The sequence below is a fragment of the Panulirus ornatus genome, chromosome 63 (assembly GCF_036320965.1).
Source record: "Panulirus ornatus isolate Po-2019 chromosome 63, ASM3632096v1, whole genome shotgun sequence".
NCBI lineage: Eukaryota > Metazoa > Arthropoda > Malacostraca > Decapoda > Palinuridae > Panulirus > Panulirus ornatus.
In genome coordinates this window covers 13,290,736-13,305,735 of record NC_092286.1, presented here as the reverse complement: position 1 = coordinate 13,305,735, position 15,000 = coordinate 13,290,736, and the positions used below count along the sequence as shown (strand labels likewise).

General features: G+C 46.4%; 2 protein-coding genes across 2 annotated transcripts in view; both read left to right on the top strand.

Moving 5' to 3' along the window:
* The window catches only part of LOC139746021 (rho GTPase-activating protein conundrum-like), a 361,826-nt gene that overhangs the window by 165,208 nt on the left and 181,618 nt on the right, over nt 1-15,000 (top strand). The window lies entirely within an intron of this gene.
* LOC139746022 (uncharacterized) overlaps nt 1-15,000 on the top strand; it is a 238,593-nt gene that overhangs the window by 179,647 nt on the left and 43,946 nt on the right. Inside the window, exon 5 of the mRNA XM_071656824.1 lies at nt 7,902-7,986. Coding sequence (XP_071512925.1) covers nt 7,902-7,986 — 85 coding nt within the window. The remainder of the gene's footprint in view (nt 1-7,901; nt 7,987-15,000) is intronic.

Genomic DNA, 15,000 nt, shown 5'->3' with positions numbered 1-15,000 from the left:
TGACTCGTGGACTCTGAATTTGCCCTGTGTGAGTTGAAGCTTTTTAAATGCAACTTTTAGAAAGGGAAATCGCATAGTTGACGGTGAGATTATTATAGTTATGTAAAAGAGAGAAAAAAAAGCGTCAAGAGAAAGTAAAGAAAGAAAGAAAATGGAGGCAGTTCGGAACGCTTCGAATCACCCTGATTGCATTCATGAAGACGGTGCTGGAGTGTTTGGTGTGGTCGCTCCCTCTCTCTATCATGGTGTCTTTGGGTTGATAACTTCATGTAAAAATTGTACTTTAGTGAGAATATTCTCATCAGATATACTTTCACGAGGGCCACAGAGGCACTTCAATGTGGAAATACTTTCCGCTGTGGTGAGTCGAAGTGAGGCAGACCCTTGGAACGACACGATACCTCAGTGGCTCCTACTTTGAACGCTGATAAGAAATTGATTGTCTTATGTTATACAAGATGAAGTACTCCTGCATGACGGGTCCGCCTGATGATATGAGGCTTGATCTCGTCAGCTTGGGTCCCATATTGTAGATGACACACTTCTATGAGTATCTTATGTATGAGGACTGAAGATTTAGGACTGTTGCAGCTAAACACGTTTCCAAAGAGGAGGTTGTGAGGTGGATGGATGTGTGAGGTTAGGGAGGGGGGCTTATCGAACACCTTCTTCAGGTATTGAGTATAGATTCTAAGACCACATCTAACACTATTGTTTCCAGTGGTAGGTCTGGAGGCTCGCCACCAACATGACTCTAGTTCTCTTCTCCTCATTGTCTTTATTTCCTTCATTCGTGGGTATTTAGCGGCTGCAGAAGTTGGGGGTCTAAGGACATCACATAGGTATATTGTCCTTGATGTTTACTGGGATGTGGTGAGTGGGGATGTGACGTAAAGACGTACCCGATATGTGAGGGATGTGCTGGAGCTGTGGTGAGGAGGTGAGAGAAAGAGAAAGTGACTTATGAGAGCAATGCTTTTAATCAAATATATGAAGAAAGTGAGAGTTAAACGAGATGTGTGAGGGATGTGCTTGCTGAAGCTCTGATAAGGAAGTGAGAGTGGTAGAAAGTGAGAGGAATAGGGACTTGTGGAATCATATACGTAACTACCTATTTTTTTTTTAATGTAGTTTGATGTGATTTTTTATTCCATTTTATAATATTTTTTCTGTATTTCATTTAAGACTCGGCCATGATTTGAACTTTTGTTCTTGACTGGAACCTAATAAAAAGAAAAAGATTCTATTGTATATGAGGGAGTTCTACACTCGTGGGGTCCCATCTCTTGAACCTTTTCAACTATTATACAACTCTTTAAACCTTAGTTTGCTGTCTTAATTCGCTGTCTCAGAGCTTAAGTTTATCCCGTTCATCCACCGACCTTATGCTGTAAAAGTCCATCTTTAGATATTTTTCTGTCAAGTTTCTCGTTTGATTTCGTGTTGTGGTTGCTCTGTCCTTCTGTCTTTCGAAAAAGTGTTCACTAATGACGCCTCCAAAGTGGTTTGTAAACTTAAAAGTTGTAAGTATGGTGTATGTGTGTGTGTGTGTGTGTGTGTGTGTGTGTGTGTGTGTGTATGTGTGTGTGTGTGTGTGTGTGTGTGTGTGTGTGTTACGGTGGGAGAGCTTTATACTTGTGTTGTCCCGTCTCTTAACTTTGTATATATGTACCAAGGTTTATATATATGTACCAGTGTATGAACACACACACACACACACACACACATACACACACACACACACACACACACTGAACTATGCTAGATATCCATTGTATCGACCAGCCCCGAAGCGAGGATGACCAGCTGGATGCATTGTGGACTGGCTGCCTCGACCAGGATTCGAACCAATGCAGATTTGATCTCAGGCGACCCGTGGATGCGTGACGGTCAGTAACGCTAACCACTGCAACACGAAGGTTTGTGTGTGTGTGTGTGTGTGTGTGTGTGTGTGTGGTCTTAGACCTTCCTGGGAATTTCTGGTTGCCTTCGGCCAAGCGTGACGTCAGAGCTGCTGATGAGGTCGGGTTCACAATCACATCAGTGGTCGAGTTGGTTCGGTTAGGTTACCTCTGGTTCGATTCAGTCATCCGGGGCCTTTGTGGTGTTCAGTCATCCGGGGCCTTTGTGGTGTTCAGTCATCCGGGATCTTTGTGGTGTTCAGTCATCCGGGGCCTTTGTGGTGTTCAGTCATCCAGGGCCTTTGGTGTTCAGTTATCCGGGGCCTTTGTGGTGTTCAGTCATCCGGGGCCTTTGGTGTTCAGTTATCCGGGGCCTTTGTGGTGTTCAGTTATCCGGGGCCTTTGTGGTGTTCAGTCATCCGGGGCCTTTGTGGTGTTCAGTCATCCGGGGCCTTTGTGGTGTTCAGTCATCCGGGGCCTTTGTGGTGTTCAGTCATCCGGGGCCTTTGTGGTGTTCAGTCATCCGGGGCCTTTGGTGTTCAGTTATCCGGGGCCTTTGGTGTTCAGTTATCCGGGGCCTTTGTGGTGTTCATTCAGTCTGTATGTGATTACGGTACTATTAAAATGATCCAATAGCAGATGTTCTTTTTTTTTTCCCCTGTTGTCGATGTTTTAATTAGATTTCTTATTCTGAAACGAACCAAACCATTTGTTTCATTTTGTGCTTGCAAGGCGTAGATGACTGGTTCATACAGTGGGTCTGAATAGCCTGTAGCTCTCTGTAACAGCCTATAGCAGCCCGTAACATCCTGCTGTAGCCTGTAACATCCTCTGGCAGGCTACCACATTCTTTGGCAGACTGTTCGCTGTAGTAGTCTGTAATAACCTACACCAGTTTTTAACAGCCTGTACCCGTCTATATCAACGTGGAAGCAGTCTATTTGCAGCCTGTAAGGGCCTGTAATAGCACATAGCAGCTGTAACAACATGTAGGCCTCAGATATAGTTTTTCTTCTGCCCTGTGAACACGACGGTACGACCCTTGTCCACGATGGTGCGACGGTCGAGTACGATGGTACGACCCTTGTCCACGATGGTACGACCCTTGTCTACGATGGTACGACCCTTGTCTACGATGGTACGACCCTTGTCCACGATGGTACGATTCTTGTCTACGATGATACGACCCTTGTCCACGATGGTACGACCCTTGTCCACGATGGTACGTCGGTTGAGTACGATGGTACGACCCTTGTCCACAATGGTACGACCCTTGCATGTGATGGCTTTGCTTTTGTCGAAGATCACGCCCAGGGTACCGAAAGGTCGTTCTGTCGTACTCAAGGGTCTCGCTTTCATGCTGAGGGGGTCGTACCGTCGTGCTCCAGGTGTCGTGCCTTCGAGCTCAAGTGGTCGTACACTCCTGCTTCAGGGGTCGTTCCGTCGTGTTTCAGGTGGTCTTACCGTCGTACTCTATGAAAATCAACACAGTCGTGCTGACGGAGATTGCACGAGAGAGCCAGCTCAGTACGCCTTCTGCTTCCAAGGTATTTCACTTCTCTCTCTCTCTCTCTCTCTCTCTCTCTCTCTCTCTCTCTCTCTCTCTCTCTCTCTCTCTCTCTCTCTCTCTCTCTCTCTCTTCTCTTCTCCGGTATTCCTCTGCACATCCTGTACCATCTCTCTCTCTCTCTCTCTCTCTCTCTCTCTCTCTCTCTCTCTCTCTCTCTCTCTCTCTCTCTCTCTCTCTCTCTCTCTCTCTCATATCTCTTAACCTATGTGAAATCAAAAGCCTTCCGCCCTATTATCTCTCCGACCATTACTTCTCTTGAACCATTCCTTGCCATCTGCCGTGACGTTGCTTCGCTCTCTTTGTTCCACAGGGATTATTTCGACCACCGCTGTCGTGAGATATATGCGTGTGTCTCAACCACTAACGCCTGGGTTCGAGGACTCACCTGGCCGCTCCTGTTCATAGTTTTTGTGTGGAGACAGCCACACGAGGTTGAATGTTATCTAACCCTCCTCGCTTTTCAAGAAGCGAGCTGTGGAATTCATTTTCCTCACAACTAAGGAGCTGAAATAGATATCTACCATGTTCTTTTTTCTTATCTGTTTGTCTTTTGTTTCCTCCAAGATGGTCATGTTTACGACATGTAGTGTTGGCTGCCTTCGTGGCCGCTCTCTTTCTCGTACCCCATTGGTCTGCGTATCTTTTATGGTTATCATTAGCTTAACGCCCCACCTCTGTGGTGTAGAGTCGTTGACCGTTACGCATTCATGGACCGCCCGGGGTCAAGCCACCTTAGATTCGAATATTGATCGCGCCAGTCGGTCCGCAGTCAACCCAGCTGTTCATCCTCCACTAGGGGCTGGTGGATAGAATTTGTACCTGGCTTAGGCTAGGATATATATATATATATATATATATATATATATATATATATATATATATATATATATATATATATATACTGTAAATGAGATGATTTTGACTAGGGCATTCAGTTGCCCGTGTCGTCTCTCCTGGCATGTTAAGTGTCTCAGCATAGCATTTCAATAGGGGCCAAGACGCGACAGGTAATTCTCAACGGTGTCAGATACCTGCTCGTCGGTCATGAGAGGTGCTCAGCACCCGTTATCAGCTCCCGAAGGGTGCTGGATGCCATTTAGGATGAAGAATAAATGACTCTTGATATACTCTAGATAGGATCGAGTTCCTGTTGGGCATAGAGTATGCTAGATTGATCCTGAGTCTGACTGGTGCTATAGGATTTATATATACAGGATCTAGTTGGTGTTTAGGTGCTTAAGTGAGTTGGTGTGTGTAGAATTCTGGTGGTGCTGTGCAGGCCTTACTGAGCGCTTAAGGGATGCTGTGTAGGTGGTCGGGAGTAGGAGGGAGTGCTGTGTAGGTGCCAGGGTGCAGCAGGGAGGGATATGTGTCCTCCGGTGAGTGTTAACGTGTATTTGGCTGCTGGTGTGTCTAAAGAGTTAGAATTTATCCGTATGTCAGTGGTGGTCGTGCAGCCAGATGTTTCAGCAGTGGTAGTCATATAAACAGATGTATTAGCAGTAGTGGCCATGTATCTAACTGTATCAATAATGGTGGTCATATAAACAGTTGCATCAGCCGTGGTGATCATGTATCCAGCTGTATCAACAATGGTGGTCATATAAACAGATGTATCAGCAGTGGTGGTCATATTACCATCTGTATCAGCAGTGGCGGTCATGTAGCCACTTTATAAATTTTATCAGCAGTGGTGGTCACGTAGCCAATGTATATGCCACTGTAAAGGACAAGAAGCAACAGGGGGTAGCCTCACATGCTCCTCAAGGCGATGCGCTGTCCATCTCCACCACCTTACTCATCAGGTATCCCCTGAACCAGCAGACACCAGGCCTCACGTTGTTACGTGGGACAAGGTGGTGGTGGCTGGTGATGATGGAGGCACATCAGTCTTGGGCAGCAGCAGCGGCAGCAGGCCAGGCGAGGCGGCCTCTTTCCAAAATAAACAAACAGGTGTTGACTCATCCCCAGAGGGCTGGAGGCATGGGGAGGGGTGGAGGGATGGCGGGAGGGTTGGAGGAAAGGGGAGAGGGGGGGGGGGATCGTCCAGAGTGCGTGTGTGGTGGGAGGTGGAGGAGGATGGTGGGGAGGGAGGCGAGAGGAAACACACGTGATGAATCAGGTTCCATTTGTGGCATTATGTGGGAAGGACAGATAACAGAAGACCTGATGGTCTAGGACGAGGTTATCTGCTGGAGGACAGTACATGGGAAGGACAGATAACAGAAGACCTGATGGTCTAGGACGAGGTTATCTGCTGGAGGACAGTACATGGGAAGGACAGATAACAGAAGACCTGATGGTCTATGACGAGCTTATCTGCTGGAGGACAGTACATGGGAAGGGCAGATAACAGAAGACCTGATGGTCCATGACGAGGTTATCTGCTGGAGGACAGTACAGTATCCTAGACTCTTAGTATTGTATTGCAGCGAATGATCGTAAAGCCGCTTGTACAGGGAAACGTCGTTAGTGGCGTGTGACATAGTGAAGATGATCAGAAGCATTTATTACCAACAATAAACCACTCAAGTTAAACATCTCGTCAGTTTCTCAGTCAGTTTAAACAGTTCGTCAAGTTCTGATCGGCCAGAGCGATGTTGTGTTCAGTGGCCATCCAGTTTAAGTTTCCTGTCTTTTGACACCTAGATTGCAGACCAGATATCACACTGTTGTCCGGGCCTCTAATACCTTGTCGGACATATCTGTGCCACAGTTCCTGGATTTAAAGAGAGAGAAAAAAAAGAGCAGTTTTTTGGAAGTCTTTTGTTTGTGTTAAGAACTTGGGTGTAATTCTTTTCGTAATCTGTTTTATCCCTTTTCTCAGATTGTTTCTCGGTTTTCTTTTGATACTGTATATTACATTTTTTTTTTTGCTTGATTTAATTTTCTTCTATCATTTTCATAATACGTGCACGATGTACTAACCCTGGCTGGTGGTGATATCTCGTCGTAGGTTCTCTCTCTCTCTCTCTCTCTCTCTCTCTCTCTCTCTCTCTCTCTCTCTCTCTCTCCCCGCATGACCCATCGCCTCCCCCCTTCACCGCGTCTGTGTTTGTCTGTCCAGTGGTCCGGGGCCGTGGAGAGCGCCCCTCGTATTGTCTGGAGTGTTGACTGAGCCATGTTTTCTCTGGGTCATTTTCTGATGACCTGTTTGCTTTCCTTTGCTTGTGATTGTCTTTCCTCTTCGTGTGCACCAGGTTCATAATTTTCATTGTCTTTATTCTTCCTTCAAACATTACTTTCTCGAACGTACATTCTGTAATGACATAGTTGTTTAAGTGTTGTATCATGATTATCACTCTGTCTTCCTCTCTGTCTCCTTCTCATTCTCAGTAATTCTGTGCTCTCGTGTTCCTTCTTATACAATTCGTCTTCATTCCAGTTTTCCTCGAACATCATCCCCCCCTTCTTATAAGCCATCCTACTTTACTGTCAGGTCTCCATGTATAATGAAGTAAGGGGATACAGTTACTGTCTTCCATATCGTCATAGACCATCAGGTCCTCTGTTACTGAGCTTTCTCATGGACTGTCCTCCAGCAGATAATCCCGTCATGGACCATCGGGTCTTCTGTGATGTGTCCTTCCCATCAGCTCCCTGCGTCCGTCCTTCATATGGCTCTTGTGTTTACGCCCGTGATATACACCGCGGCCCCTGAGAGACACAGTGTCAACAGGGAGGCGGTGGAGAGCCTCGTTAGGGAGGGCACAGGAGTTATTGACTCAACGTCCACTGACCGCACAGCGGGAGACCTGGAAGCCCCGCATCCCAAGACTCGCAATCTTTCTCGTCACCAGCGGAGCTGAGTCTATGCGTATGGGAGGACTTCGAAGTCGAGCGCTTTGTGCTTCGCGAGAAGTGTTCGCTCGTTCTTTGGCGACAGCGAAGTTCTTAGCCTCAGTTGAATACTCGAAGTCGTACATTTCTTCTTCTCTTCTCGAGGAGTGGTCGCGCGCCGCCTCCTGCCAGGCAGCGAAGCTTCAGATTTTAAATGAGTTGATCTCGAGCAGGGGGCGCCTGAACTGTCGTCTTTTCTGAGACTAGTGAGGGAATGCTATTCTGGCACACACACACACACACACACACACACACACACACACACACACACACACACAGTACAAACTCGCAATGCCTTCCATCAACAAGGATTCGAACGTCTTGCCATTTGTGTGGTAGCTGGGTACACTAACTACTTATGGGCAGTATAGCTTGTTCGTTAGAGGAACCAGCTACCACAGAAATGGTGCGGGGTTCGAATCTTACAATTGTAGGACATAATATATATATATATATATATATATATATATATATATATATATATATATATATATATATATATGTGTGTGTGTGTGTGTGTGTGTGTGTATACTACCCTATCATCATATATTACCCTATCTGTATACTGACTGTCTTCTGTTATATTGCAGGTGAGACGTTTGGATTGGTAGTTCTTGTTACGTTGAAATCTCCATCGCGGTGTGTCTCGCCTCTCCACCCAGCCACGGATCTTAGGTATGTTTGTCAAGTTCATTCCAATGTTAATGTTATGAAGACTTTCGTTGATTATTGTGATTTGGTGACGGTAGAACATCTCAGAACAGTTGCAGTATTTGCTCTTTATAATCAGTTCAATTCAACGCGTCTTTATTTGGAAAGTTCAGACCAGAGGAGCTATCATGGGCGGAAATTCACTGGTACTCTGAGATCCTGGTGCAGATTTTGTGGGCCCAACTGTGTGTTGACTTACAGGTGATGACAGCATCCCTCACCTTTAGCTGTAGGGAAGGGTCATCATGCGATTCTTCCTTCATCTGTGAGTGTCACTTTGGAACTGGCAATTTTGAAGTGTGCCTCTGCAGGACGGTACGACCTATGAGCACGATGGTACTGACCCTTGAGCATGGCGGCACGACCCTTGGGTATGATGGTACGACCCTTGAGCATGGCGGCACGACACTTGGGTATGATGGTACGACCCTTGAGCATGGCGGCACGACCCTTGGGTATGATGGTACGACCCTTGAGCATGGCGGCACGACCCTTGGGTATGATGGTACGACCCTTGAGCATGGCGGCACGACCCTTGGGTATGATGGTACGACCCTTGAGCATGGCGGCACGACCCTTGGGTATGATGGTACGACCCTTGAGCGTGACGGCACGACCCTTGGGTATGGTGGTCTGGCCACACTAGTTCATCATGCCTCAAGGGTCGCTCCGTTGTGCTTAAGGGTCGTAAAGTCGTGCTTGAGGGTCGTACACACAACCGTGTTGAAGGGTTTAGGTGGAATTGAAGCAGAAGCATGACGAGCCTGTTCGTTTGATGGGTCAATAGCTGGTCGAACACATACTGTATCCCAGTTACTAGTCTATATCTCCGACTGTACTCTCTTTCTCAACATTAATGTCCTCCCATCGCTAACATTGCTAGATGTGTTAGAAATTTTGCTACAACTCTGTGAAAATATATTCACTTTTGTTAGTCCTTATCGTCTGTTTCAAAGAAAGGAGATAGATAGATAGATAGATAGATAGATAGATAGAGAGAGAGAGAGAGAGAGAGAGAGAGAGAGAGAGAGAGAGAGAGAGAGAGAGAGCAAATCGTAGCATTCAGGCCCCCGTTTTATGGTTTCATGTCCTTGATTGTTAGGTTCCAACTTCCTCTATCTCCCGATTAACTTAACACACTTCCCACAGAGAAGAATAGAATTGCTTCTGGAAGGCGTTGGATCATATACAGCCTTCCTGATGTTCATTTGTTTTGTATATATATTCAGAATCCATGTCGACGCTGAATTTTACGTGTTACGAGATTCCAACCCTGTCTTTTCTGTAGTTCTGAACCTTTCCTTGAGCACAATGGTACGATCTTTGATCACGACGATGTGATCTTTGAGCACGACGGTGCGATCTTTGAGCACGACGGTACGATACTTGAGCACGACAGTGCGATTCTTGGGCACGACGGTACGATCCTTGAGCACGACGGTGCGATTCTCGGGCACGACGGTACGATCCATGAGCACGACGGTACGATCCTTGAGCACGACGGTACGATCCTTGAGCACGACGGTACGATCCATGAGCACGACGGTACGATCCTTGAGCACGACGGTGCGATCCTTGAGCACGACGGTGCGATCCTTGAGCACGACGGTACGATTCTTGGGCACGACCGTCCTGCACCTTTGGGTATGAGGGTCTGGCTTTTGATCTGCCCCGTAGAGGTCAGGTCAGAGGCCACAACGTCTTACCTCGAGGGTCACAGTAATCGTACTGAAATGGTCGTACCATCGTGTTCAAAGCAACATGCCAAGTCAACCCAAATAGTCGTACCGTCTTGATGAAAGGGTCGTACCATCGTGACCAAAGGGTCGTCCAGTCGCAACTCCGTCATATATACAGTCATACCTAAAGAACCATCCAGCCTTGCTCGAACGGTCGTATGGTCTTGTTCGAAGAGGGTCGTACCGCGGGTTGTTCGAGGTCGGATGATGGGAGTTTCAACCGAGAGCGATCACCACGTCTGTGAATAAGGGTGATGATGATGATGATGATGATGATGATGACGACATTATTGAACGGAGGTAAAAGGCTGCCACCTCAGCTGGGTTACAGTCTTCGCTCTCATGGTGGGGTTCGAAGCTCGGGGTTCGTCAAACTTGGTGCTGGTGTTGTTGCCAGGCTTCGAACTCTTCGTTCACATGGTGGGGTTCGAAGCTCGGGGTTCGTTAAACTTGGTGCTGGTGTTGTTGCCAGACCTCGAACTCTTCGTTCACATGGTGGGGTTCGAAGCCCGGGGTTCGTTAAACCTATTGGTGTTGTTGCCAGGTCGCAAACGAGTAAGTGGCGTTTTGCTCGCTAATATGTTTATCAACTTAGTATAACTAGTATGTTGGTTTAGCCACCGAGTGTGATAATCAATTAGCGTGTGAAATGCCTACTTAGTGTGTGGAATGACTAGTTTGAGGAGTTGACTTTCTAGTGTGTTGAGTAAGTTAGTATAACTAGTATGTTAAGTGTGAGCACCTAGTGTGTTGATTAACTAGCATTTGAGTTGGCATCCTAGTGTGTTGAATGTCCAGCATATGGTTTGGCCACCTAGTGTGTTGAGTGACTAGTATGTGGGGTTGACTCGCTAGTGGGTTGAATAACTAGTATGTCGGTTGGCTCCTTAGTGGAATGATTAGTGTGTTAGATAGGCACTGGATGGAACAGCCAGAGAGATCACAATGAACAATAGATAAATGTGTTTATCATAAACAAAGAGAAAGCTGTTGTGAATAAAACAATATTATTTGTTCTTTTATTTATTTATTTATTTATTATTTATTTATTTATTTATTTATTATTATTATAATTATTATTATTATTATTGTTGTTGTTGTTGTTGTTGTTATTAGAGTGGGTGTACGCTGAGTTTGTCTGCTCACACGCACTCTTGTTTGTGTCACTCGTTAATCTGTGATGCTTTTGGGAGTGGACGGGGGTTAGGGGTGGGCTGAGTGGATATGGAGGTTGACTGGAGATGAAAAGATGAGTGGGAATAAGGAATTGTTATTGGAGATGAGGTTTGCATGAGCTGTGTGCAATGACTAGAACGTGAGAGAATGTTTAGGCAGTGGTGGTGGGGGGTTGGTGGTGTGGGGTTGGTGGTGTTGGTGGTGTGATGGTGATGGTGGTGGTGTGGAGTTGGTGGTGGTATGGTGGTGGTAGTGAAATGCTATACAGATGGGTAAACATATCTATCGAACATCGCCTCGACCAAAATTACCTTCAAATGTGACTGAAGATCTACCAAAATGATGGGAAATGTTTTGAATTGCTTTATAATGGATAGATAATGCTTATGGCTTGGATGGATTAGGTGTTGAGGTGGATGGGCAGCTGGCGTGGGTGGAAGAGGGGCAGGGATGGGTTGGTTTGAGGGGAGGAGGAGGAGGAGGAGGAGGGAGGATGGTAAAAGGGAAAGAGTGGGTGGTGGGTCATGAGGTGGGTGGTTGGCCAGGGATTAGATGTTGGGGGTCAGGGAGTGGGCGGTGTGGTGGAGTCAAGGAGTGGGCGGTGTGATGGTAGGAGGGAGTGGGCGGTGTGATGGCGGGGTCAGGGAGTGGGTGGTGAGGTGGTAGGAGGGTGCTGGGTGGTGGAGGTAAGACCTCTGCCTGGCCAGGGGGGCCGTCATGAGGAGCCGCTTCCCTTGACCTTAACGGTACTCTCCTGTCTCGACCGACGGACGTGCCACTCTGTTTACCATTTGTGTGTGACGGGAAGAGAGAGAGAGAGAGAGAGAGAGAGAGAGAGAGAGAGAGAGAGAGAGAGAGAGAGAGAGAGAGAGAGAGAATTTCACACTTGTGTCGCCCCGTCACTTGTATGTCTATGTCTTTACTTCTGTGTATGTATACACACATATACTAAGACGAAGACTAGCATGTGTGTGTATGTGATTACATATCAATACAGAACCCGGAGACGAATTGTATGTATACGTTGATGTGTATGTATATGTATGTGTGTGTGTGTGTGTGTGTGTGTGTGTGTGTGTGTGTGTGTGTGTGTGTTTATGTATGTGTGTGTGGGTGTGTATGTGTGTGTATGTAGTACCTTCTATCGTTTTAATATATTTTCTCTGTTCCCTTCAGCTGTGTGTCTATAGCTTCGCAGTCTCTCTGATATGAACCTTATCTGATTATCGTGAAGTTCTCTCCCTCATAGTGAACTTTATACCATAATCCCTTACGTAGTGTAGCTATTCTGGAATCACAAGAAGAAGAAGAGATCATCCACTCTGAAGTGATATAGGCTGTATGTGACGTGTAAGACTGAGCCAGCGGTTACGTCCCCAGGATGTCGGGGTAGACGATGTCACAGATAGACGAGAAGACCTGGTTGGTGGCCGCTGGACCACTTTCATCCTTGTCAGTTAAGTAGAAAGAGACGTCGCTCGTTGTAAAGTTTAGAGGCGTCGCAGATGGCTTCGAGGCTTCGGAAATAGCTTAGATGTTTTGTAAATAGCTTCTTCGTTAATGGCTTCGAGGCTTCATAAATATCTTCTTCGTCAATAGCTTCGAGGCTTCGTAAATAGCTTCTTCGTCAACGGCTTCGAGGCTTCGTAAAGAGCGTCCAGGCTTCATGAATAGCCCTGAGGCTTCGTAAATGGTTTCAAGGCTTCGTAAATAATGCTATAAGTAATAGAGAAAGTGACGACAGTGTCCGGGATATCGTTTTGGTCTGGATTTAAACCTCATCCTATGGGTTCAAGAAATACCAAGTCTGGAGGGAAACAGGTGGTGGCACATGGGAGTTGGTAAACCATCGGAAGAGCGACCCACAACCGTTCACAAGATGCCAGACTTTCATTTGAAAATGCTGGTTAATGGCTTTAACTTTTTTACCTTTTTTTAAAAGCGTGTTGGTGAGTGAGGCGGCCTTAATAAAGATGCTTTCACGCTTTCTACCCGACGGCTCATGTATCGTGAAGGATGGAAGTGAAGGTGGACTGGGTTGAGGGAACACCGTGCCTCAAACTCCCTTCGTCGTTGCTTCACATGATTTAGATGTTAATCATCATCTTATCTATCACCACTCATGCTATGGCCTGTGGGCAAGGCATGACAGGCACTCGAGGTGGAGCACATTACAGCTGAGGGCTGAGGGGATCCATGTATTCATTACGTGGATACAAACACAGTACAGGTTGGGTTAGTACCCTCGTATGTCGACGGTAGAATAATGTATGATTAGGCTGTATGGGCGACCCTACTGGCTGTGTGGGAACGGAGGGAGACGTATGATGATTGATATAAGGGGATGTATCAGGTCGGTAGATAGACGGAGTGAAAGGTACAAGCAGACTGCAGTGCTTCCCTGGGAGTTCTGTGGCGGTCTCACTGTTTCCCGTTGAATTAGATCTCAAATGTGGTAGGAAAGTTTATGGGATGGGATATCCCAGACTCTTTATGCAGATTTCTGTCAGTCCGTTCCTCTGTCCTACTCTCTGTCTGTTTATCTGTCTGTGCATCCATCTATAAATCTGTCTATTTATTGTCTTTAAATCCTGCCCCAATATCCTGAGGGAGGAGTGGGTGGGTACACTCACAGCCTCTTCTCACTTCACTCATGTAATAAGGCGTCAATCTTCCTCAGTGGCCTGTGTTCTTCCTCAGTGGATCTTTTCTTTCCTTGGCCGAGCAGCTGCTGCCTTATCCACCATAGCAGCTGCCGCATTGTGGTCTTCAGCTGTAGTGCCGGAGGTCCTTTTATTCTCATTCCTTTGGTGCTGGCCAGAGGGACGGCCGTTGCGAAATTTGCACGTTGGTCTGGTGATGGTCTGAGGGTGTACTGCTTGCTGGTTCTTATGGTCAGTTGGACGTCCGTTGCTAGGTCGAGATGTTGGCTTCCGTGTCCTGATGTGGGGCAACGTCTCTCTAGTTACAATTGATTGATGTCTACACTCAGCCACCGCTATCTGGTATTTTACAATCCCGTGTTTCGCTATCCAGTGTTTCGCTATCCGATATTTAACTATCCGATACCTCACTATCCATTGATTCACCGTCCGATACCTCACTATCCGGTGTTTCAGTATCCGATATTTAACTATCCGATACCTCGCTATCCATTGATTCACTATCCTATATCTCACTATCTGGTGTTTCACTATCCGATACCTCTATCCGTTGCTTCACTATCTGATTCTTCACTATCCGGTGTTTCGACTATACGGTGTCTAAGAAAAAGAGATAAATTTGATAATGTAGACGCGGATAAAAACATTTAATAAAGCGTCAAAAACATTCTTTTATCTTTTTGTGTTTGTGTTTGTAACAAAGGAATATCCTGTGAAGACATGTCATGGGACTGACCCCATAAGCGAGTGGTGAGAATGCTGGCATCGCTCACTGCCTCTCTCACATGATGATAAAGACAGCAGCATTCCAGGTTGGCAGCGTAGCCTGTGTGTGTGTGTGGCGGGCCACTGGTGGTGTTGACTGTGTGCTGGATGTGCATGTAGCATCATCGACTGAGGAAGATTACTCACGTACATATACTGTTCTCTCGAACTCACAGGTCATCCTTCGCGATTCATCTGTTTGTTCAACGCTTGTTCAAAATGTCCTGGCATTTGAATTAAGTACGTGGACGCCAGTGCACGACGTGTAGTTTGAACTTCGTGCTGAACTAAAGATGAAGAGTGAATTCCTACGTGGCCAGGACATTTTTTTTTTTTAAGATACTGTACAATTCAGTGTTATCAGCGGACCAGGCTATGGTGGGTTATGATATTATGAAGTGAAATAAGCCCTTTTCTGGTTCCTAGGTTCCCAGTTTCTTTACCAGTGTGTGTGCGTGTGAGTTGGTAGTTTTGATTTCTATTTGCGCGTTGCTATCTAGTGGAACACAATTGTTTCCGGTCTCTGGTTTCCCAACCAGATTACTTTCAACGTCCGGTACATTATCTGTGAAGCCAACCAAACCTCCTCTGGATTTCTCTTCGTGTTTACATTCTCGTTTTCTGTCGCTGCCTGG